Source organism: Bison bison, unplaced genomic scaffold (assembly GCF_000754665.1).
Source record: "Bison bison bison isolate TAMUID 2011002044 unplaced genomic scaffold, Bison_UMD1.0 scf7180017864265, whole genome shotgun sequence".
NCBI lineage: Eukaryota > Metazoa > Chordata > Mammalia > Artiodactyla > Bovidae > Bison > Bison bison.
Window position 1 is genome coordinate 330,529 of NW_011494837.1, and position 23,741 is coordinate 354,269.

Consider the following 23,741-nt stretch of genomic DNA (forward strand, 5'->3'; position numbering starts at 1 on the left):
ATGATTATTTATTTGACAAAATAATCATTGAATTTTTTTTGTACTGTGGCAATCTGTACACATTTGGAGAGGGAAAGATTCCTTTCTGGATTAAACTAATCATCTTTGTTCTCATTAAGCATATTATTTGCTGAGTCGCTAAATATATTCAAATGATATTGTGTTGGATTAAGGGGACTTAAAGCCTAACCTCACTTCTTTGTCTGCATACGACTGCCACTGCGAGTTTATTGAGTCCAGAATCAAGCATCCCACTAAGAACCTTCCCTGCAAAGAGGGACTAGAGGATGGGAACTGAAAAGGAAAAAAAATCTGCTTTGTTTCTCTTGAATGGCTGATGATCCAGACAGATGTTTGCCTCTAAATGATGTCAATCCACTTAACCTACTAAAACAAAGGACACAGCCCTGAAAGCAATGTCTCTCTTTCTTCCTTGATACCTTTTTACCTGGGACCCTAATTACTTTTAAAAGGACACGTGAAGAAGCAGTATTGATAACAGTATTGGTTGTATCCATCCACATTTCTTTCTTTTGGAAGAGATGATCCTGGCTTCCCAGTTGGTCTTCTTCACCTGCATCTGGATCACACTGATGCCAAATGCTTCTGCTGTTGCTGAAATCAAGACGCCCCGCCCACGCTGCTCCTCTTCAATGGAACAGACTCGGTAAGACAGCCATACTATAGTCCCAATTTCTCTCACCAGCTGCCTCAGACCTATGAGGAATATATCTTTAATGGTAGCACACATTTGTGGCAGTGATTGTCCCTAGAGAGAGTGTGCACTCATCAAAATAAATCACTTCTGGTTATCATAGAAAGAACAGAATCTGGGGTCCATGCTGGCATTTACGTGCTTAATTTTATTCAAAGTAGTTAAAGGGCTCTTGTATGAGTCTTCTCCCAGGGATTGTATTTCTCCAATGAGCAATGCATTTATTATTAATAATGACATGAGTTTAATGTTCCATCAAAAATTTTGGAGTGGAAATTAGTCTAAGTACCGATTTCTGATGTCAAGTACTTGCAGAGTGTATATAGCTCTGTATATTGATGAGACAGTACTGAAAGGCATCAAAACCATTCGTTGTTTTTCAAGATTCGTTTTCCATTTGGAAAATCATCTTTGAAATATCATCCTGAATGTCAATACATTGTCATTATTATCCTATCATCAATAATCAGGGTATATTTGGACCTACTAGTGACGGGGCATAGCTCTCTACTAGAATGACCAGTTCATCTGATTTGCCTGGGGCTCCATGGTCTTTCAGAGAAGGAAATGGCAACCCACTCCAGTACTTTTGCCTGGAAAATCCCATGGATGGAGGAGCCTGGTGGGCTGCCGTCTATTGGGTCGCACAGAGTCGGACATGACTGAAGCGACTTAGCAGCCATGGTCTTTAGCGCTTGAAGTCCTAGGGACCCCCTCAGTCTCAGACAAACTAGAACAACTAGTCACCGTAGTACACAGGTAATGCTTCCCTAGTGACTCAGTGGTAAAGAATCTGCCTGCAATGCGGGAGACTCAGGAGATAAGAGTTCGATCCATGGGTCAGGAGGATCCCCTGGAGAAAGAAATGGCAACCCACGCCAGTATTCTTGCCTGGGAAATCCCATGGACAGAGAACCCTGGGGGCTGCAGTCCATGGAGTTACAAAGAATCAGACACAAGTGAGCAACAGAGCATGCATGCAGCCCAGTGCAATGCCTAATACCACCCAGGTAACTTTAATAACCAGTGAATAACCTCCTGTCCTAGAGAAAGTCTTTCCTTTTCCCCAAGTGCAAGATTCCCAAAAAGACCCAGTAGGAGAAATTGAGGAATGAAAGTGAGTGAGATCACCCAGCCAACCTTGGTGACATATGTTTCAGCCAGATTGACCTCACATTTTGAATATTTATGAAGCACTCACTATAAGATTAGGAAAGAGAACATAAAAATTTAATATATCCTTCTGAAGCCTCAGGTTTAATGACCAAAAACAAAAGCACTGTGGGGGAGTGGGGAGGAGTGGTCGCTAGAGTCCTGATTCCTGCTCTGCTCTTAGAAATCAAAAACCATCTCCCACACTTCCCTTCCAGACTTGGCTTCCACACTCAGATCTACGATGTTATGAAGTCTTGTCCCGTTTAAACACTTTCTGTCTTCCCCGGGGCAGTTAGGCAAGCAATATTTAGGAAATGTGAGACTATCCAACCAGGCTGTGTGCTTTTTTCAGGCTGCTTATAACATTTAATATATTTTAGTAGTGTATTGCATCTAATTTTGAAACAAATGGAGATTGCTTAAAATATCCTCTGTGACTTAAACAGTAGGGGGTTTGCCCAGTTTGTTTGGTGGTGTGTAGATAAGAAGGGAGATAGTCATAGGGACTCACCAGCCCACTATTGGGGGGAGAACTGCTGGAGAAAAATCTGCCATGTGTATTTTGTAGGTGTCATTTAATGGACAAGAAGAAAACATCTTTCTTTGCGGTGGTGTGAGAATTTCTCTCGTATGTTAAGTGTCTCATTTTTAGACTCCAGTTAAATGAAGAGGGAACCCTGAGCTTTCTACTCTATGGGGCCAAGAATGCTTGTTTTCACTTCTCTATATCCTAAGTGATAAGCCACAATATGATTCATTAAAATTTATACCTACCTCTTTTGTTCTTCAAAGAAAAATCCTCTAGGACTCTAGGGATGGCATAAAATACACACCCTGGTTCAGAAGCAGCCACTTAAGATGAAAGCCATGCATTTCCCCAGTGAACAGAGTAATGCAGGCAGCCAGCTTTTGAGCTGTCACTCAGCACCCTCTCAGGCAGATTTTAAGGCATTTTGACAAAAATACAGAAATTACTATGTAAGACAGTTTATACAGTAAGGAACCCAGGATAATTTAGACCTTAGTATATGAATAAACGCTGTGAGGTTCTTTACCCCACACATGATCTGATTATCAATAATTAAATAAGTAATGAATTAATAATCCACTCTGTCATAAGTTCAGTTCAGTTCATTTCAGTCACTCAGTCATGTCCAACTCTGCAACCCCATGGACTGCAGCACACCAGGCTTCCCTGTCCATCACCAATTCCCGGAGCTTGCTCAAACTCATGTCCATCGAGTCAGTAATGCCACTCATAATGCAAGAGAACTAATAGAATGAACGTGGAAAGAAGACTTGATCTTTCTTTGAAAATTAGGAAGTATATTTGTATAAATTAGGTCACATTTATGTACATTATTTTGAGCCAGTTTTCTTACAGTCAGGCAGTTTATCCTTAAATAGGCTATTAACTATTTACATTCAGAATATAATTTTGCTTTTTGCCCAAAGACTCCCTTTTTTAGCCAAATACTTTAAAAATCTTTCATCCAAAGATTCATCCCTTTATTTCTTAAAAACAGAGTAGGGGAGAGGAGGAGTTGGTGAATAAATTAGGTATGGCAGGGGAAAATGTTCCTGTTTGGCCTAGAGGAGAGATCTGGCTCCCCAGTGATGCAAACAAGATTAGGCATCCAGACTTACTGAATATTTGTTCATCCTTTCAGCAATTGTATTGAGTGCCTTCTGTAATGACAAATATTGGGTTGGGAGTTAAGAAGAATATACTGTCTCAGCCTTAAGAGTAATCAGCAGAGTGCCCAGTTTCTGTGTAAATCAGCTTGCAAGAGCCAGTTGTGAAATTTTAAGGCTGCTAAAAATAAACTTATTAAAAATTAACTTATATAGACATACAATTAAATAACTTATTTTTAATGAAAGTAATAAATACTTAAAGTTCACCATTTCCTAACTACTTTACTACATGTTACTATCATGTATTGTTCTCCACTATTTATATCTATTTATGTCTGGAAGAAATACTACACTATACTGTAATATATTATGCTGTGTTATTGTTGTTCAGTCACTCAGTCATGTCCAACTCTTTGCAACCCCATGGACTGCAGCACGCCAGGCTTCCCTGTCCTTCACTATCTCCTGGAGTTTGCTCAAATTCATGTCCACTGAGTCAATGATGGCATCTAACCATCTCATCCTCTGTTATCCCCCTTCTCCTCCTGCACTCAATGTAGTATAGTACATACTACATGGTATAGTGTAACTGTATATGGTATACTAGTACTATATATACTATATACTAGTATATAGTATCGGAGAAGGCGATGGCACCCCACTCCAGTACTCTTGCCTGGAAAATCCCATGGATGGAGGAGCCTGGTGGGCTACAGTCCATGGGGTCGCTAAGAGTCGGACATGACTGAGCGACTTCACTTTCACTTTTCACTTTCACGCATTGGAGAAGGAAATGGCAACCCACTCCAGTGTTCTTGCCTGGAGGATCCCAGGGATGGGGGAGCCTGGTGGGCTGCCGTCTATGGGGTCGCACAGAGTCAGACACGACTGAAGCGACTTAGCAGCAGCAGCAGCAGCAGCAGTATATAGTATAGTGTGGTATATACTATGTAGTGTACAATTATATAGTATAATATACTACTGTATAGGTAGTATTGTGTATTACACTAATATAGAATACTATTTTATCATATAAACTGTAGTATACTACCATACACAAAACTTATATTACATTGTATTGTATTGTACTATACTATACTATGGGCTACACACTTCTCTGTCATATCCATAGCTTGAAATCAGCTATGATGACAGTATGGAAATCAGCAAACACTACAAACAGGGCTTTTTTTCCTGGAGTCTCTTGTTAAACGTTTACTAGCACATCGAGAACCTAATGTAGAAGCCAAGAGTGTCCTGCTGCTGCTGCTGCTAAGTCACTTCAGTTGTGTCCGACTCTGTGCGACCCCATAGATGACAGCCCACCAGGCTCCCCCATCCCTGGGATTCTCCAGGCAAGAACACTGGAGTGGGTTGCCATTTCCTTCTCCAATGCATGAAAGTGAAAAGTGAAAGTGAAGTCACTCAGTCATGTCCGACTCTTAGCGACCCCATGGACTGTAGCCCACCAGGCTCCTCCGCCCATGGGATTTTCCAGGCAAGAGGACTGGAGTGTCCTAGAGATTGCCAATTCAAACTGCTTGGAGGTAAGATAGAAGTGACTGGCAGAGACTGAGGCAATTATAGGCTCAATGTTCCTCTGGGGGCAGAGGCTGGTCAGGTTGACTTTTCTTCTTGGAAGAGAAGTTCAGCCCGGTGTCACTAGATTTCCTGATTTTTCAAAAGAAGAATTCAGATTTTCATGCAAAATTTTCTAATTTAATACAAAAGTTTTCTTTCAGTAATGACTAAATGCAGAATCATTTTTTCTAGGAAAGGGAAGAAGGCAGAAGACAAAGGGGCTTCAAATGATTCTTAGATGGAATCAGACCAGAAAGTTCTGAGCTAAATCTGGTTCTCTGTCATAAATTAACCTCCCTTATTAAGCACATTTGCTTCTCTTGCCTTTGTCTGTTCCATTTGTCTTCATTTTATTAACCTTTCTACTTGTATGCTTTTTTTTTTTTTTTCAAGTCAGGGGTCTTCAGATAGGACACTTATGCTCCTAGACTATAATGTTTCCCTAAGGGTGCATGCAAGCTCTCAGAGGCACATGTGAGCATAAAAAGTTTTAAAATAATTATTTCTGGATCTCTGACTTCCTCTGACCTCTTTCCTAAAATGGATCCTCCTGAAAATTTGCCTGCAGTCTTCTCTGTAGCCTCTCTTTAATGATTGCTCTGTCCCATTTGGCAAAATAAAAGCACACACACCTCTTCCTTTGTCTGAATCTTAACTATGTGTGTTACACGAGTGGATAAAACCCACCTGGGTACAAAGAATCCATTACAGATGTTGTTGTTAAGGTAGCTGATGACTTTAGTTTAAATAACACATTCTTTTCCAAACGAGTGTTTTCCTTTTTTTCTGTTTTTTTTTTTTTTTTCTTGCTTTCAACAATATTGAAGAAAGAACCCACTTAATTTGTCAGGTTATAAATCATTAGAAAGAATTCTTGATGATACGCCACAATGTGAATTTTGAAAAATAAGTAAGAAGGAATTGTTTAAGTTATAGTTCTTAAACAAAATTTCTTCCAACTCCATGTCCATGAACAAAGTTTTTCTGTATTTTCATCTATAGAAGTGAAAAATAGGATCAAGGAAATGTAAATCAAAACCATGAGATATCGCCTCACATCTATTAGAGGGGCTTTATCAAAAGAGACAAGAAATAACAAGTGCAATGAGTAATATCCATACACAGATACACAAAATAGGGAAAATGTACCATCACCTTATTAAGAAATACTTCTCCAATAAAATATAATCATAATTTTAACAATTATTTATCAACCTTTATATGAGTTATGTTTTGCCCCATTTTTAATAGTCATAAAGGCTACAAAAGAATTTATTTCAATGTGTATACATGTCTTCTTGGAAAGAAGTATGATAGGTGATAAAATTCAATGAAGAAAATAAAATGGAAATGCCAGTTTCAAGAAAACAAGAAATGCGACAAAACTTCTGGTTTTTAAAGAGGAGCTTATTCATGTATTTTAAAATGCGTATTTTGAGTATTTCAGGTTCATTGGATACATTTAAAGGAGGAATATAAGTTTTATTTTAAATTACCAATATTTAATTTTAAATGTTATGATGAAAAAATTGAAGATGACTACTTAAATATGTGTGAAGTTTTCAAAATTATTTCAGAGGGTGTCTAAGCCACATAAATCTTTCTGAAAAATAGATGGCATATAAAGTCAAAAGTAAGTGAACACAGGACCTCTCACGGCACAGAAGTAGAGCCCTCAGGTAAGAGGAGGCATGCCTGCACGCAGGTACTGCCAGGGGTGCCTTTCACGCATGCATGCTCAGGCATTCAGCCATGTCCAACTCTGCGACCCTATGGGCTGGAGCCTGCCAGGCTCCTCTGTCCATGGGATTTCCCAGTCAGGAATATTGGAGTGGGTTGCCATTTCCTACTCCAGGGGATCTTCCCGACCCAGGGATCGAACCCTGTCTCCTGCTTGGCAAGCAGATTCGTAACCACTGTGCCATCTGGGAAGCCTCTTGCCTTTTGTAGCAGGCTGCATGTTCATTGTTCTGGGGATTCTTTATTTATATATTTATTTTTTGAGGATTAGGATTCTGGAAATTTATTAGGATTTTTTTGTCCATTAGGGAAGCTACATGCAAAAGATAACAGCATACAGAATATCTTTAAATAACACAACTCCCAGACAGGGACAGGGTGATATTTGGGGGAGGGGCATTCTGTCTTTGCTTCTCTATGTTCTATTTTTAATTACAAAATTTTTTTTGTTCCTCTGGATGGAATTTCTGAGATGGGTATTCTGGGGATTCTTAATTAAGATTCATCCCTTCCGATCTCTGGAGAGCTATGCTTTTGAAAAGAGTACTAGAGATTGCCGTTGTGCTATATAACTAAAGAAGCTCACAAATTTCCATGAATTTCCACCCAAGGTAACATTCCAATTTTTCTTAAAATAATAACCAGCTAGCTTTTATAAAACGTCTATTATTTTCCAGACCGGTAGTTCTCCTGAGAAATCGTTATAAATGCAAATTCTCATACCCTAAAACTATGGAATCAGAAACTCTGGGCATGGAGCCCAGCAAACCTGGTAACTGAGATTCATGCCAAAGAATATAGTACTTACAAAACATGTGGTAGGGGGCCTGGAACACAATAGGCATTTAATAAAAACTAGCTGCTATTACTTTTTCAATCAATGGATCATTCTAGCTCCTTGAAAGAGGTTTTCTAGTTAAGAGATCCTTGGAAGAAATAGTTCTCTGTGTCAATTTTTCATAGGATAAAATGACTTGTGTTTAAAATCAAACTCATTTGTCTTCTACACAAAATCAGATTTGTTCTTCCAACTTCCCTATTTCTATTAATGGCAAAAATGCATACATAAATCTCTGAGGGTTTCAGCCAGAAACTTCTGTACTGAAAGATCATATGGGTGCTCTCCAGTGCCCATAAACCTGGACATATTTCTTAAACCAGCTGCTTCAGGATGTGAAATTCTCACCATTAAAGCATTGAGTTAAGAAATTGTGTCCACAAGTATTATGTTAAAAATTGATGTGTATTTCCTGAAGAAGACATGTATCAATGCAAAAGCTAATCAAGAAAGAGTAACTAGAACTTGCCTAGTAGAGCCCTCAGCGTCTTGTGTTATTGCTGCTGCAGACAATGACAGTGATGATGACAGGGATGTTCTTTTTTAAAAAATAATTTAATTTATTTATTTATGGCTGTGCTGGGTCTTCGTTGCTATGTGGGCTCTCTCTAATTGCAGCAAGCCGGGTTACTCTCCAATTGCAAGCTTCTCATTTTGGTGGCTTCTCTTGTTGCAGTTGCTACTCTCCATGCCCAATAGTTGTGCATGGGCTTCATTGCCCCATGGCATGTGGGATCTTCCCAGACCAGGGATGGAACCTGTGTCTCCTGCATTGGCAGGTGGACTCTTTCCCACTGAGACACCAGGGGAGCCCAGGAATGTTCTTCTGGAAGAGGGACTGAGCAAGGTCTCTGGCACCTTGGACAAGAAGTCGGCTGCATGTCACTTAGAGTTAGAACATGTCTGGGAAGTACATGTCACAGGAATGAGTCAGGGAGACCCAGCAACTTGCCTGAGTTCAGAGCCCAGGGAGCCACGGGCTTCGCTCCCAGGTCAGGTCTCCATGCACGCCGGAAAGGTCACCCACTTTGCCTTGGTCCTAGGAAGTGCGCCTGCTTCACCACTGGACCAGTCTTAGGTCCAGTCAACTGTCAGATCACCCATTTTCCCCTGGGATTCCTCTCCATGCCGGTAGCCCTCCCTCAGTTCCAGAATCTACTACAGTGATTCTTCCTTGAATCCCAAGCAACACCTATACTTTTTGCACACTTTGTAAAACACTGTTTTCATCAGTTTTCAATTTTCAGGTCTTTTGTTTTGCTTTTTCTTAACATTATCTTAGTGCAAGAGGTAGTTTAACTTCTGTGACTCCAAGAATCACTCAGGTACCACGTTGAATGCAGATTCCTAGGCCCTGTGTCCTCTGGTTCTGGTTTAGTTGATCTGGGTTGGGGTCCATGGGTCTGAATGTTGATCATCTCCACCCACATGCTAGTGACCAGGTTTCCCCACTAAAAACCACATTGTCAGGACCACAGCCACACTCAAGTGTGTCATTCAAGGTACTTTACCTTACATGTCCCACCCTTGTGAAAGAAAGAGTAAATATTGGTTGATCTTTGTCTGTATGTAATATGAACTGAGAAAATGAGCTTTACGTGTATATTTTGGACCATACCACGTTGAGCACAGAAAGCTAAACTAAATCAAAATATCCACAAGCACATGTATCTCAAAAGCATTTTTCTCCCTTGGAGGTACAGCAAACAAGAAACTAGAATGAGGAAGGAAGACAGTACCAAAGTGTGGCCCCTGAAATATAAGCAAAGCCTCCACATAGAGGACCATGATTTTGCAATGAGACCTGGATTTGGAGGTGAGCACTATCTTTACAAAACTCCTGTGTTATAATCCATTGCATTGTCAAAAATGGGTTGAAAATTTGAAGCCATCAAGACCATAACACAATACCGTCAGTTAAAGAAAAAGAAACACAAACCTTTTACAATGATCTTCTCTTGAACAAGAGCAATTGATAATTTACGCAGTTTAAATTAACCAAAATGACCCATTGTTTACTATACACATTATCATAAAAAGTGTGTTCAATAAATAATATGTCTTCAAAAATAGTGAATGTATATATCTTGCCCATACACCAACATATTGTTTTAATTAAAATCTATTGAGTTATATTACAGTATTCATAAAATCTTGTGAAACATGCTTATGAGCTGGAATGCCTGACTTTTGTTGAAGAACTAGTGTGCCAAATGCCATAACTTCTTGTGAACCACCTCTGCTGAGGGTTTTTCTTTTAATTGCACCTAGCAATAAAAATTGATTGAAATGTTGGAGTGCCAGGCACTGTGCTAAGCCCTTTAATGCGCTGTCTCATTCCACGCTTGCAGTGACCCTATGAAGTAGGTGTTACGACCCTAATATTACAATGCGGAAGTTAGGGCTTAGAGAAATTAAGAAATGTTCTCAAGGCCGTGAAAAAAGTAATGTGGTAGAACCAAGATGCAATGACTGGTAAGGAGAACAGAAGAAACCACAGTGGGAGAATATATTACCTGGAAAAAAGCCTTTCCTCCTGTCAGATTGCTTCATGTGCGCAGTTGCATCCCTGGGGGTACCAAGCTTTTCAGAGATACACAGGGTGTGGTAAAATCACCCAGTTAAGCTGTACTCTCCACTTTAGTGCTAAATGCATCCTAACTCTCCCGCTCCTGACCTAAGGTCTCCCACACCCACAATTTGCTGAACTGACAACTTTTCATGCTAGAGACGTGGAGGTAAGAGAAGTAGAATAGGTAGCACTTTTTGATAATTAACGCTTCAAGTACTTGGCGTGGGTGGGAAGATCTCGAGACTCATCATATTGTGGTTATGACAAAGGGAAGCGCAACGCACAGGTAGGTACCACAGAAAACTAATGTGTTAACTGGTAAAATTTTAAAGTACATCAGGTAACTCTTACGTTAAGGATTGTTTGGTTTTTGTTCTTTAATTTTCTGGAATCCATTGGGTTGCAATTCTAAGGGTCTGGTTTTGACTTTATTAGGGTGTGTGTGTGCTTAATTGCTCAGTCGTGTCCAACTCTTTGCAACCCCATGGACTGTGGCCTGCCAGGCTCCTCTGTCCATCCAGGGAAGAATACTCAAGTGGGTTGCTATGCCTTCCTCCAGGGGATCTTCTCAACCCAGGGATCAAACCCAGGTCTCTCACATTGTAGGCAGATTCTTCACTGTCTGAGCCACCAGGGAAGCCCTTTATTAGGTTGATGATGCAAGTTTCAGCAGGCATCAGAGTCCCCTGGGGGCTCCTTAGCACCCAGATCACTGGGCCTCACCCAGAGGTTTTAAGTCAGTAGATGTGAGTGGGGTCACCAATTCTCATGTCTTATACATTTCTTGGTGATGTTGATTTTGCCGGTCTGAGAATCACATTTGATAACTACTGAATTAGATTATTAGCATCAGATTAATTTGCGGTGAGTATAATATTTTGCTTTTCAGAAGCATTTCTCACATTTATTGAACCTAATTTAAGATTTTTAGAAGCCTCAAAATCAGTCAGATTCAAAGATGTATGCTTTTTTTTTTTTACTACCTATAGATCTATTTTTTAAATTTCTTTTTTTTTTTTACATCACTACTCAGATGTGTCATCCTTACCACAATTCACCTGAAGATGTACTCTTAACTGCCATTCCCAATAGACAATTTATTTCCCCCAACACAATTTGCCCAAAGTTTGGATAATATACTCTGCAACTGTTAGGCAGGTATTCTGGACCTTGGTCTCGACGATTCTAAAGAGTCTCCATTGTGTATCTGTACCACAGCTTTCTTACCCATTCATCTGCTGATGGACATCTAGGTTGCTTCCGTGTCCTGGCTATTATAAACAGTGCTGCGATGAACATTGGGGTACATGTGTCTCTTTCCCTTCTGGTTTCCTCAGTGTGTATGCCCAGCAGTGGGATTGCTGGGTCATAAGGCAGTTCTATTTCCAGTTTTTCAAGGAATCTACACACTGTTCTCCATAGTGGGTACGGGGAGGGAGGAAGGAGGAGGGAGGAGGGCTCAGGATGGAGAACACGTGTATACCTCTGGTGGATTCATGTTGATACATGGCAAAACCAATACAATACTGTAAATTAAAAAAAAAAAAAAAAAGAGTCTCTAAAATCTTTCCCCTCCCACAATTTAGCTAGGGAACTTTTGTTTGAATTTAAACTTGACCGGTTGTGGTACCTGGAGCCATTAGGGGGCTCCAGATGCACAGGAATAGCTTGGAACTGGCCTCTCTGGAGTAGTGATTAGCAGCCCAAAATGATGTATTCCCTTCTATACGAATTCAAAAAGCTGCCCTAATTCCTGTTAGGTTAGGTTCGTCAATTTAATGAATTCCTATCCTAGAGGAAAGGGTTTTACGGGTTTATTTTAGACCACTGAAAGCCAGAGAGATTAAGAGAAAAATTGCTGCCCTTGAATTTGGACCTTGAAACAAGCACTCTACACTTTGTAACTCAAAGTGTTCCAAGGACCAGCTACAGAGTCTCTTGGGAATTAGTTAGAAATGCAGAAGATCAGGCCCCACCCTAGGGTTTCTGAATAAAAATCTGCATTTTAACAAGATCCCCAGGTGATTCGACTACACTTTACAATTTGAGAAGCACCGTCATAAATTACCAAGAGCCGACCCAAAGCTTTTATCTCAAAACGTTTATGCCTTCTTTCTCCCTCCTCTGTATCACCCCCACCCGCCAGAAAAACATAATATTGATCTTAAGTTTCCACTTCTCTTGATCTGTTAGGGATACATGTTAAGAATTTTTAAAACAATTTTTTTTCCTGAGGCTACTTTCTGGGGGTCATTAAAAATGCAATGGAAATGTACTACTTAGTGGCAGGTGGCAAATCATCCCACGATTAAGAAATTTTTCTGACAGTCATGGACTGGGGCTAAATGGTATCCAAGTGGCTTGTGTATTCAGTCAGTTCAGGCAGAAAAAATCCATAAATTCAGTCAGAAGTGTCAGTCTGGTAGCTCTGAGAAATATAGTCCTTAACCTTCTCTTGTCTTGGTCAGAACAGCTTTTTATACCGGTGACCCATTCTCTGTTCTCTCAAGCCTGCTTTCCTGGGAAACTCAAGCTGCAGAATATAAAAGACAGGCTTAAATTTATCTTCTCTTTCTTTATACTTGTCCATAACACAACACACACACATTCTTCTTTCCTCTTGCGCTAAACGTAACTTCAGCACTTCTCTTCCCTTAATGTTTTCCTAATTAGCTTTAACATTAAAACCAGCTGCTACTGCAGTGTTTTTTACTTTTATAAAGCATTAGAAGATTAATTGACTCATTATGTGGAAACAGGAGGATATAAATTTAAGGGAGCCTTTTGTTTAACTTGGGTTATAAATTGCAGCTCATTTTCTTTATTTATGCTTTCCCTACCCTTTACGTCTCCCATAACTAAGGGCTTTTTTTGTTTTAGTTGTATAGATGATGATTTCTTTGTTTCTTTAAAGTGAAATCAATTCAGCATCTAGATACTGGCTGCTGAGTTAAAACAAAAGCTGAAGTTGTAAAAGCCACTTGTGTAGGCTTTGCTTGTCAAACAGGAGGACCAGATCGGGAGCTAGGGGGAACTGGCTGTATTCCTGCATTAACCAGCTCTAGCTTTCAGGCAAGGTCTTCAACCTTACTGAGCATGAGTTCCCTCATATGTCAAATGGAGCTAAATTGGTTCTACCTAGCTAACTAACAAAGTGGCTGTAATGATAACATGATATAATATATCACGTATTTTAAATGTACTCCACAAATAAGATGCATAACTTTTATTTAGATCCCCTTATTCCAGCATGCATAAAGTAAGATTGATGATTTTTATATGTATAATATAATATAGTATAATATACATGGCAGTATAAATGTCTGTGCTACCACCTAGTTAGTGATCCTGGGAAATGAACACCTAATTGTAATACCTAATAGTTGTTTAATTTTTACTATATTCCAAATGCTTTACATGAGAATTAATAAGAGCATTTATGAAACTGGTATTATTCATGTTCTGTGTATCACACATTACTATATACTGAATAAGTTGGTTAACACATTTAATGTTAGGTTAGGCTAAGGACTTGATATGTATTTTTTATTTAGTTTCACAGCAACCCCCTTAGGCACAGACCATGTATGTTGTATGTATCTCCCCTATTTTACAGATGAGCAAAAACTGAGGCTCAGAGGAGTTAAGGATTACAGAAGGTTAAACTCAGGTTTATATGGTTACAAATTTCATAGTTTTCAATATTTTTGCTTTATTACCACCTTCTCTCTGAGACTCAGCTCCTATTTTGCAAAAAAGAGTGATCTTTGGAGCTTTTAAGAAGCTCCCAAATTCTATGATTTTGCATCTTGCTTTTACTCACCCTCACCCTCCACTCTGTCCTCAGAATGTCAGAGCAGAGTTTACAGTCCTGGGCCCAGGAGAAGATGCACTTGGGCATCAAATGCAAAGGAGACAAAAATGAGGTCAGATAGCATCTGAGGACAAACACTTTCCTTTGAGATGAAAGAGCTTATCCTGACAAAAATAGAATAAATGGGAGAGAGGAAAGAAGAAATCTAAGACGTATTTAGGAACCCATTCCTAATGGATAAGCCATGTTATTACCCCCCTGTCAGTCCAGCCTTCAGACAACCCTGAGGGCCCAGTGCTTATCCAGTGGTGACACGAATGTCCTTGTATGGTGGTGTTAGAAGACTGCCCTGGCTTGCAGAGATACTCATTAGTAACTGGGTCCTACTCAGAAGTCATAAACATCCTGAATCCAAGTTGTGCTCACACTTTGTCATAAAATAAACACTGTATGAGAAGCACTGGATCATTCTTTAGTGAAGAATGGACTGATTGTTTCAATGTTTGAATGTAAGACTGGGAATTGTGGTCTGTAGTCTGAGGAATAGATTCACATTTTTGCTGAATTCAGTTCAGTTCAGCTGCTCAGTCGTGTCCGACTCTTTACAACCCCATGGACTGCAGCACACCAGGCTTCCCTGTCCATCACCAACTCCCAGAGCTTGCTCAAACTCATGTCCATCAAGTAGGTGATACCATCCAACTATGTCATCCTCTGTAAATCTGCTGAATTACAGTAACAATAACATATATTCTATGCCATTTATTGAGTATCCACTAAGTTTACCAACTGTATTATTTCTAGTCTTTACATAAGTCTCCTTGGTGAGACTACTAATGGATCTGATAGTTGAGGACCCTAAGCTTAGAGATTTTACTGACCTTGTTCTCATGTGAGTCATGGAGCTGGATTCCAGCTCTGGTTGGGACTCTAATGCCAAAATTTTCTCCAGGATGTTCTGTTCCCTCTCCAAGGCCTCTCCCATCTCTTCAGTCCTTTGGAGTATTGGAGTTAGTAGGGGGAATTGCTCATCCTGAAAGGCCAGACAGGGCCAGGGATGAGATCTTTGCATGAATTGTATATTTTGATAGCTCTACCTGTTAAAGAGGGCTTCCCCAGTGACTCAGTGGTAAGGAATTCATCTGCAATGCAGGAGATGTGGGTTCGCTCTCTGGGTTGGGAAGATCCCCTGAAGGAAGACATGGCAACCCACTCCAGTATTCTTGCCTGGAGAATTCCATGGACAGACGAGCCTGGAGGGCTACAGTCCACAAGGATGCAAAGAGTTGGACATGACTGAAGTGACTACTCACAGGCATGTCAATTAAAGAAAAAAGGCAAAACAAAATAAAAGCATCAGAGCTAAACCTGATAAAGGAATAATACTGAGCTGTTCCCAAGTTAATGCTTAATCATAATTATCACTAAACAATATTTTAATAGAATTGTCATTATTAACACTATTGGAAGTGATTGGTCCAGTATGGCAGGAAGTAGTTAGCAGTTCAGACGCAAGTAAGGTATTCCTACAGCCTGAAGCAGAAATATATTCTAGTGACAGGCCCAGTGCCTGGATAGTTGAAATCCTTGTAAGTTAGGAATGATATCGAGGGTTTAGATTCATAAAAGAGGGAATCAGTGTAGATAAAGTGAAGGTAATGTCAGCCATGAAGAAGAACTAAAGAGCCTCTTGATGAAAGTGAAAGAGGAGAGTGAAAAAGTTGGCTTCAAGATCAACATTCAGAAAACTAAAATCATGGCATCCAGTCCCATCATTTCATGGTTAATAGATGGGGAAACAGTGGAAACAGTGGCTGACTTTATTTTTCTAGGCTCCAAAATCACTGCAGATGGTGATTGCAGCCATGAAATTAAAAGATGCTTACTCCTTGGAAGGAAAGTTATGGCCAACCTAAACAGCATATTAAAAAGCAAAGACATTACTTTGCCAACCATCTAGTCAAGGCTATGGTTTTTCCAGCGGTCATGTATGGATGTGAGAGTTGGACTATAAAGAAAGCTGAGTGCTGAAGAATTGATGCTTTTGAACTATGGTGTTGGAGAAGACTCTTTAGAGTCCCGTGGACAGCAAGGAGATCCAACCAGTCCATCCTAAAGGAGATCAGTCCTGGGTGTTCATTGGAAGGACTGATGTTGAAGCTGAAACTCCAATACTTTGGCCACTTGATGAGAAGAGCTAACTCATCTGAAAAGACTCTGATGCTGGGAGAGATTGAGGGCAGGAGGAGAAGGGGACAACAAAGGATGAGATGGTTGGATGGCATTACTGACTCAATGGACATGGGTTTGAGTAGACTCTGGAATTGGTGATGGACAGGGAGGCCTGGTGTGCTGCGGTTCATTTGGTTGCAGAGTCGGACATGACTGAGCGACTGAACTGAACTGAACTGAACGTCAGCCAATTAATGGGGGGGAATAGGCATAGATGGTGCACAGGGACTGGTGAGGCATGTCTTGTTTTATAATGTATTATATTGTGGTTTCCCTAGTGGCTCAGATGGTAAGAGAATCCATCTGCAGTGCAGGAGACCCCAGTTCAATCCCTCGGTTGGGAAGATCCCCTGGAGAAGGGAATGACTACCCACTCCAGTATTCTTGTCTGGATAATCCCATGGACAGAGGAGCCTGGCAGGCTACAGTCCCATGGGTTCCCAAAGAGTCAGACATGACTGAATGACTAAGCATACACACACACACAGTACATTTAAAATACAATAATTAGGTGCTTTATTAAATTATATGTCACATGTAGCATATCCAGACAATAAGGAATGAAGTCTTTCTGGCCTGTCCCTTCTAAATACCAGAATCTTGTCTGAAATAACCACTTAGGATCCATCTAGGCAAGATTTATTTTTCCCCAACAATAGTTGAAAGCATTTTTTAATTAAGGGCTATAAAGTTTGAGAATTGGTCACCATGGAAAGGAAACATATGAAGAGTCTATGTATAAATATACAAATTATTTGAACATATATATATATACATCAGGGCTTTCCAGGTTGTGCTAGTGGTAAAGAACCCACTGCCAGTGCAGGAGACACAGGAGACATGGGTTTGATCCCTTGGTCAGGAAGATCTGCTGGAGGAGGAAATGGCAATCCACTCCAGTATTCTTGCCTGGAAAATCCTATGGACAGAGGAGCCTGGCAGGCTACAGTCCACGGGGTGGAAAAGAGTGAGACACGACTGAGCAGACGTGCATATGTGCGTCACATTTCATACACAGTACTAAATAATGAAGTTAGTAGCATCAGCATCCCCTCACACAGGAACAGATGAAACCCTCTGTAGAGTGTAACAAGGGATTGTCTTGGTCTCGGTTTGTTCTCTGGGCACATGAGCCTGATTCTGTGAGACCCAACTGCACACAAATCTAGAACTTGCCTGTCTGGAGTTGCTCCCATTCTGATTTTCAGAATACTCTCAGCATTCACATTTCTAAGGATGTCTGCTTCACCCCAAATGCAAGCTGTGGTTTCTGTTTATCTGGGAAGGGGCATTTCTGAATGCGCAGCATCCTGGGGAGCACCATTGTCAGTGTGTCCCTCTAGCCTCCCCACGTGAAAGAGACTGATTTTTAGGCAAGAGAGGAAAGGCTCCCACATTTGCCAAAATCATGAACTTCATGCTAGTCTGCTCCCTGAATATGTAATACTATATCAATAGATAAGTGAGAAATTTATCATCAAAACTTGAAAAGTAATTCATTTGCAGCATTGATCTCTCTCCACTTTAAATGTTTTCAAAAATAATCCTGATTCCTCATTATATTCTCATTCTTCTTTCTGAAGCATCTCCAGTGCCAGTGGGTATAGATGTCCAGGTTGAAAGTATTGACAGCATTTCAGAGGTTGACATGGTAAGTTTCTCCATGAGATGCTTTTTTCTGAATGGATAGATTCTCAGTAGTGTCAAAATCACTGACGTTTTAATAAATCATCTTAATTATGCATGTTATTCCTGCTTTGCTTAATAAAGTTGAAGTTGCTTTATTCTTTTCTAAGTATTATCTCTGCCCCGGATTACAATTCTCATTCCTTTCTTTCTCGTCTCCTTTTCTTCTATTGGCTTTACAGTGTCCCGAAGGACAGGATATACTTAGCTATGTGACTTGAACCTTGGTACTCAGTATCAGCAAAAAACTGGTCTGCATTCTCCATGCCCAATTTGAAAAAATGATCAAGTGATCCCCAGTGTTGGCTTCTTTTGCTTCTCATTTATCATTTTCCAACCCTCACTTATTTCACCCTGAAATCACTTTCAGTCTCTTTAGTTTTGTCCTGCTCTCCTCCCTGCTTCCCATGAGACTGCCAAGTAGTGGTGATGCTGATGTATTGCTGACACGTGCCAGTGTCTGCCATTTGACTTCACAGGCTCAGTGTTTGCCTGGTGCCCTTCAGATCAGACTGAGCATCTAAACACAAATATATGCTTATTAAAGCAATCCATGCAGTAACCCACAGGATTCCCTGTGGGGTGGTGTTATGGTAATGAATGAACCATTGTATTTATTCACTCTTACCCTAATTCCAAATTACACGTGGCTGGTGCTCCTAGATTAACCCAGAGCAATAATACAATGTACCTCTATTCTGATCCTAAGAAAAACAAATGAGCTCATCGTTACTTGATGACTTGTTTGTGGTTTGCTGAGATTTGTCCTTTGCTTGTGTAGTAAATGTTGAAGTTCTATTATATGTGTTATTTCAAGAAGAATTTGAGTGTTGTTGACAAATAAATGAGAATAAGAAGTAAGCAGTTGGGAAATGTGAAACACACTGTCATTGCCTACATCCTATAACTTAGGTGAAGATAGGAGAATTTCTATTCAAACAAACAAAATACTCGTACCTGAGAGCCAAACAAAACTCAAATAATTGATTAAGCAAAGTTTTTTCTGCTAAAATAATGTTAATCTAGCTTTTTCCCCTCATCCTTGCCTCCTTACAACTGGAATGCATATAAACAAATTAAAATCCTGAGTCATACTGGATCAGAATCTCTGAGAACTAGCTTCTGGGGGATGTGCCGTATTAACAAATGCACAAGTGATTTTTGGCACACTACAATTCCAGCACCACCATTTCCTGGTATTTGTTCTGTGTCTCAAGCTGAAGATCACCATCTCTTTCTCAGGACCTCTGTCAACATTGCTGTTGTTTAGTGGCTCAGTTGTGTCTGACTCTTTTGCAACCCTAGTGTCTGTAGCCCACCAGGCTCCTCTGTCCATGGGATTCTCCAGGCATGAATACTGGAATGGGGTACCATTCCCTTCTCCAGGGTATCTTATCGATCCAGGGATTGACCCACATCTCCTGCACTACAGGAGGATTCTTTACCACTGAGCCACCAGGGAAGCCCCTCTGACAACATGCTTTCCATTAAAATGCTTAAAAATTCCTATAAATGTTGTGTTCAGGTTCTTATAAGACTGTAGTTTATTCAACTTGGGGAGGACCGCTTTACAAAAACAATAGAAATATATAGGTATAAAATCAATCATAAAAGTTAATATTTATTTACAGTGAGAGAAAAAGCAAACTAAACTACCAGAAAAATCAAAATAAAATACCAGACCATGAAGTTTTAGGCCCCTGTCTTCTGAGATCATCTTAGGTGATTTACCAGAGTGCTCAGGTAGAAATGCATCCCACTTATAACCTGTTTCCCCTCAGCAACTTGAATACTTGATGGTTTTCAGAAACTGTGAGCATTCACCAGAGTCCAGGTGAGGAGAGGCTCTGTGACAGAAGCTCAGTAGCCTCATTCTGAATCTACCTGAAGATATAAGCCATTCAGGCACAGGTCGTTAACACCTACGGAAACCAGTGGAGACTGATAGTACTGACTAGTCATCCTGAATCATATTTCTGCTGGCCTTGACTTGTCTCTTTTTCTCCCTGCCTAGGACTTTACAATGACTTTTTATCTCAGGCATTACTGGAAAGATGAAAGGCTCGCCTTTCCCAGCAAGACCAACAAAAGTATGACTTTTGATCATAGATTAATCAAAAAGATTTGGGTGCCTGATATCTTCTTTGTCCATTCTAAGAGATCCTTCATCCACGACACAACTGTGGAGAACATCATGCTGCGCGTCCACCCCGATGGAAGCGTCCTCTTCAGTGTCAGGTGAGGAGGGCTGTCTCCTGCCTTGGGCTCCCTGGCACCGCACCATCTGCACCAGCACTAGGGGGGCTCCCTGCAGGCTGAACTCCCAATATTGCTGTGTTTGGTAATGCTGGAGCTTCAGACAAGCAGAAGATGTGACTTTTTTCCTGATTCTAACTCCCAGGTTTTGTTTCTTTAATGACTTTTAATAATTAGCATTTTGTTTATTCTTTTAAAGATTTATTTCTTTATTTACTGGCTGTGGTGGGTCTTTGTTAACGCATGCGGGCTTTCTCTAGTTGTGGAGAGCAGGACTACTTTTCACCATGGTAGGCAAGCTTCTCATTGCGGCAGCTTCTCTTGTTCCAGGGCGCAGGCTCTAGGCATGTGGGCTTCAGAAGCTGCAGCGCTTGGGCTCAATAGTTGTGGCACACAGGCTTAGTTGCTCCAAGACATGTGGACACTTCCTGCACCAGGGATCAAGCTAGTATCCCTTGCATTGCAAGGTGGATCCTTAACCACTGGACCACCAGGGAAGCCCCTAACTTCTGGGTTTTAAAGAATGATTTCCTAATCTAACTGTACCCACTCTGGGCATATTATTGGAGAATGATAGGAAATAAGGCTGGACAAAATGGAGCTAAGACCAATGCCACCCCACCCTGCATCCCACCAAGCAGTCTTGGAATCTTGGATTAACTAAATAATTTTGTTAAGTATGTCCTTCACTCTTCACATGAAGATGTAGTCATCATGCATGTTACCCCTGATTTCTTCATTTAAAAATTGTTGAAAAACAAAATTTTAATTTAAAATATTTGATGTGTGCTAATGGACCTATCCAAATGGTAAATAGGAGTTCTGAATTCTGTTGGATATCAAAAAATTTAATAAAATATTTGTTCAGACACTATGCTATCATATCCCTCCATCTTTACTATAACATTTTTTTTTTTTTTTAGCCTAATTAGTCCAGTGCTTACTGACTGACCTACCATAGAATCTTAAAAATGTTTGGTAAATCCAAGAAATTCATGTTTGCAAATGTCTTAGAAATCCCAGAAAGATTCAATAGTAAACTGAAAAAGAAGTTAGCTCTCCAGAGGATATCCATGTCCTAATCTCTGGAACCTAGGAAGGTTACTTTACTGGGGGTGGGGGGAAACTATGCAGACATGATTAAATAAAGGGTCTTGAGACAAGGAAATTATTCTGGGTTATCTGGGTTGGACTAAATGCAATCATCAGTGTCCTTGTAAGAGAAAGGCAGAGGGAGGATTTGACACACGTGGTAGAGTAGGAAGTAGTGTGATGGTGAAATCAGAGACTGGAGTGACGCAACCACCAGCCCAGGAATGCTGGCGACTTCCGGGAGCTGTAAGAAGCAAAAGATGAATCTCACCCTAGAGCTTTGGGAGGAGGCAGGGTCTTTCTGACACCTTGGTTTCAGTCCAGTGATATTCATTTCAAACTTCAGGCCTCCAGAACTGTGAGAGAATACATTTCTGTTGTTTTAAACTGCCAAGTTTATGGTAATTGTTTACAATGAAAATATGTTCTTTTTATTCATTAAAAACACCTTGCTCGCTCTAGTACAGAGATTCTGTTACTGGACATTTTATAAAAAGCTATCAGTGTTTTTTAAAAAATGAAATGAGAGGAAAGTACCACTTTCCATAAGAACTTTTACATCAGAAGTAACCTAGGACTCTAACAAGTACTGGAATCAAGCCTTAGTAGGGATCAGCAGCTGAACAGCAGCATCTGGCCAAGAAATCATCTGTTTTAAATTAATTTTTTTGATGAGGGGATATCCACTGGAGAAGTAGCTCAGTGAATTGTCCTTACCCTGCACATTCCAAAGAAAGATTTGGCTCTTGCCTGGCTCCTGGGAAATAACCTACAAGCCCTTGGAATATCCTGCCTGATAAGTGTGTCTTTGTTTACCCAAAGACCCTGAGCCACATGGTGTCAACTTGACCTCTGGAGAGGCTAAAGACCAAGATCAGCCATGGCTGACCAACCCTCAATTAATGCTTTGAACCCCTAGGCTCACGTAGTTCCCTGGTTGACAATACTCCATGCATGTGGTCATATGTCACTGCTAGGAGAAGTAAGCTCTGTCCATATAGCCCTGTCCAGGACAACTGGAAACTTGCTCCTGGTTTTTCCTGGAACCTGCCCTGTGCATATTAATTTCATTGTTGATTTTAACTGGTATCCTTTCATTGCAATAAATGATTAGCTGTTAGTATAACAGTTTTGATGAGTTCTATAAGTCCTTCTAATGAAACATTGACGCTGAGGTTGGTCTGGAGATCTCCGAACACAGGAGGACTCAGAATTGTTGTCTGCACAGCTGTTTCAGCTGACAGCAGAGCCAGTCCAAGCCCAGAGCCAGGTCATCTGGTTTCAGGCTTGGTTCTGACACCATCTACTGACAAAGAGTCTCTCCTTGACGAAATTCTACTCAGTGTCCTCTGAACTGTCTTCTCACATTGGCCCTGATTTTGAGCTTCTGTTTCTGTCTCTGCATAGTCAGTTTAGCCAGAGTCCCCTGTCCTCAATATCTGATCACCCTCCATATCTGATAAGGTTCCTCATCCACCTCTCCAGCCCCCAGCTGACATCTGACCACCTGGCCCTCCTTCAGCAAGAATTCTGTTAGGTCCATTTAGCCAGGTTCCCCTGACCCCTTATGTTTCCTCTTAGTAATTTTCCATCCACTGACTTGCACACCCCCCATCCTGGCCTCCTTGTTCCTTTGCTATAAATTCCCAGTTGTTATGTTTGGAGTTGATCCCAATCTCTCTTCCCAATTACAAAAAAAAAAAAAAAAATTTATAGTAGCTGTCCTAAATAGAGTCTACCTTACCATTTTTTAAACAAGTGTCATGAATAATTTTTTCCTTAACACTGTCTACCTAATCTCCTTGGCTGTTAATTTATTTATGTGTACTCTGAAGGAAGGAGACTGAAAGACTTCATAAGTCCTTTTTTAAAGTACCAGGAAGATGCCAAAATGAGTATGTTTTGTGTTGCAAGGTTATCCAGACCCCTCCCTGGTTTGGCATTTTCCTGCATGACTATTGACAGTAGAATTCAAAGCACAGCAGATAAAATGGTTTTCCCCCTCTGATTAACTGAGGGGTGCCATGGGTAGGAGCAGCTGTTGCCTTTGTTTTTTGCAGACCTGCTCAGGGGCCCTTTATGAACCTCTGATCTGCTTTTGTGGGTACCACAGTTCAGCAGCCTCTGCCTGAAGCCAGGAAAAGCTGCTGCTGCTGTTAAGTCACTTCAGTCGTGTCCGACTCTGTGCGACCCCATAGACGGCAGCCCACCAGGCTCCCCTGTCCCTGGGATTCTCCAGGCAAGAACGCTGGAGTGGGTTGCCATTTCCTTCTCCAATGCATGAAAATGAAAAGTGAAAGTGAAGTCCTTCAGTCATGTCCGACTCTTAGTGACCCCATGGACTGCAGCCTATCAGGCTCCTCCATCCGTGGGATTTTCCAGGCAAGAGTACTGGAGTGGGGTGCCATTGCCTCCTCCGCAG

General features: G+C 40.7%; 1 protein-coding gene across 1 annotated transcript in view; it reads left to right on the forward strand.

The window, feature by feature from the left end:
- Positions 1–542: 542 nt before the first annotated feature.
- GABRR3 (gamma-aminobutyric acid (GABA) A receptor, rho 3) overlaps positions 543–23,741 on the forward strand; it is a 44,891-nt gene continuing 21,692 nt past the window's right edge. The window contains exons 1-4 of the mRNA XM_010848381.1: positions 543–667; positions 9,371–9,483; positions 17,869–17,936; positions 19,986–20,209. Of these exons, the coding sequence (XP_010846683.1) occupies positions 543–667; positions 9,371–9,483; positions 17,869–17,936; positions 19,986–20,209 (530 nt within the window). The remainder of the gene's footprint in view (positions 668–9,370; positions 9,484–17,868; positions 17,937–19,985; positions 20,210–23,741) is intronic.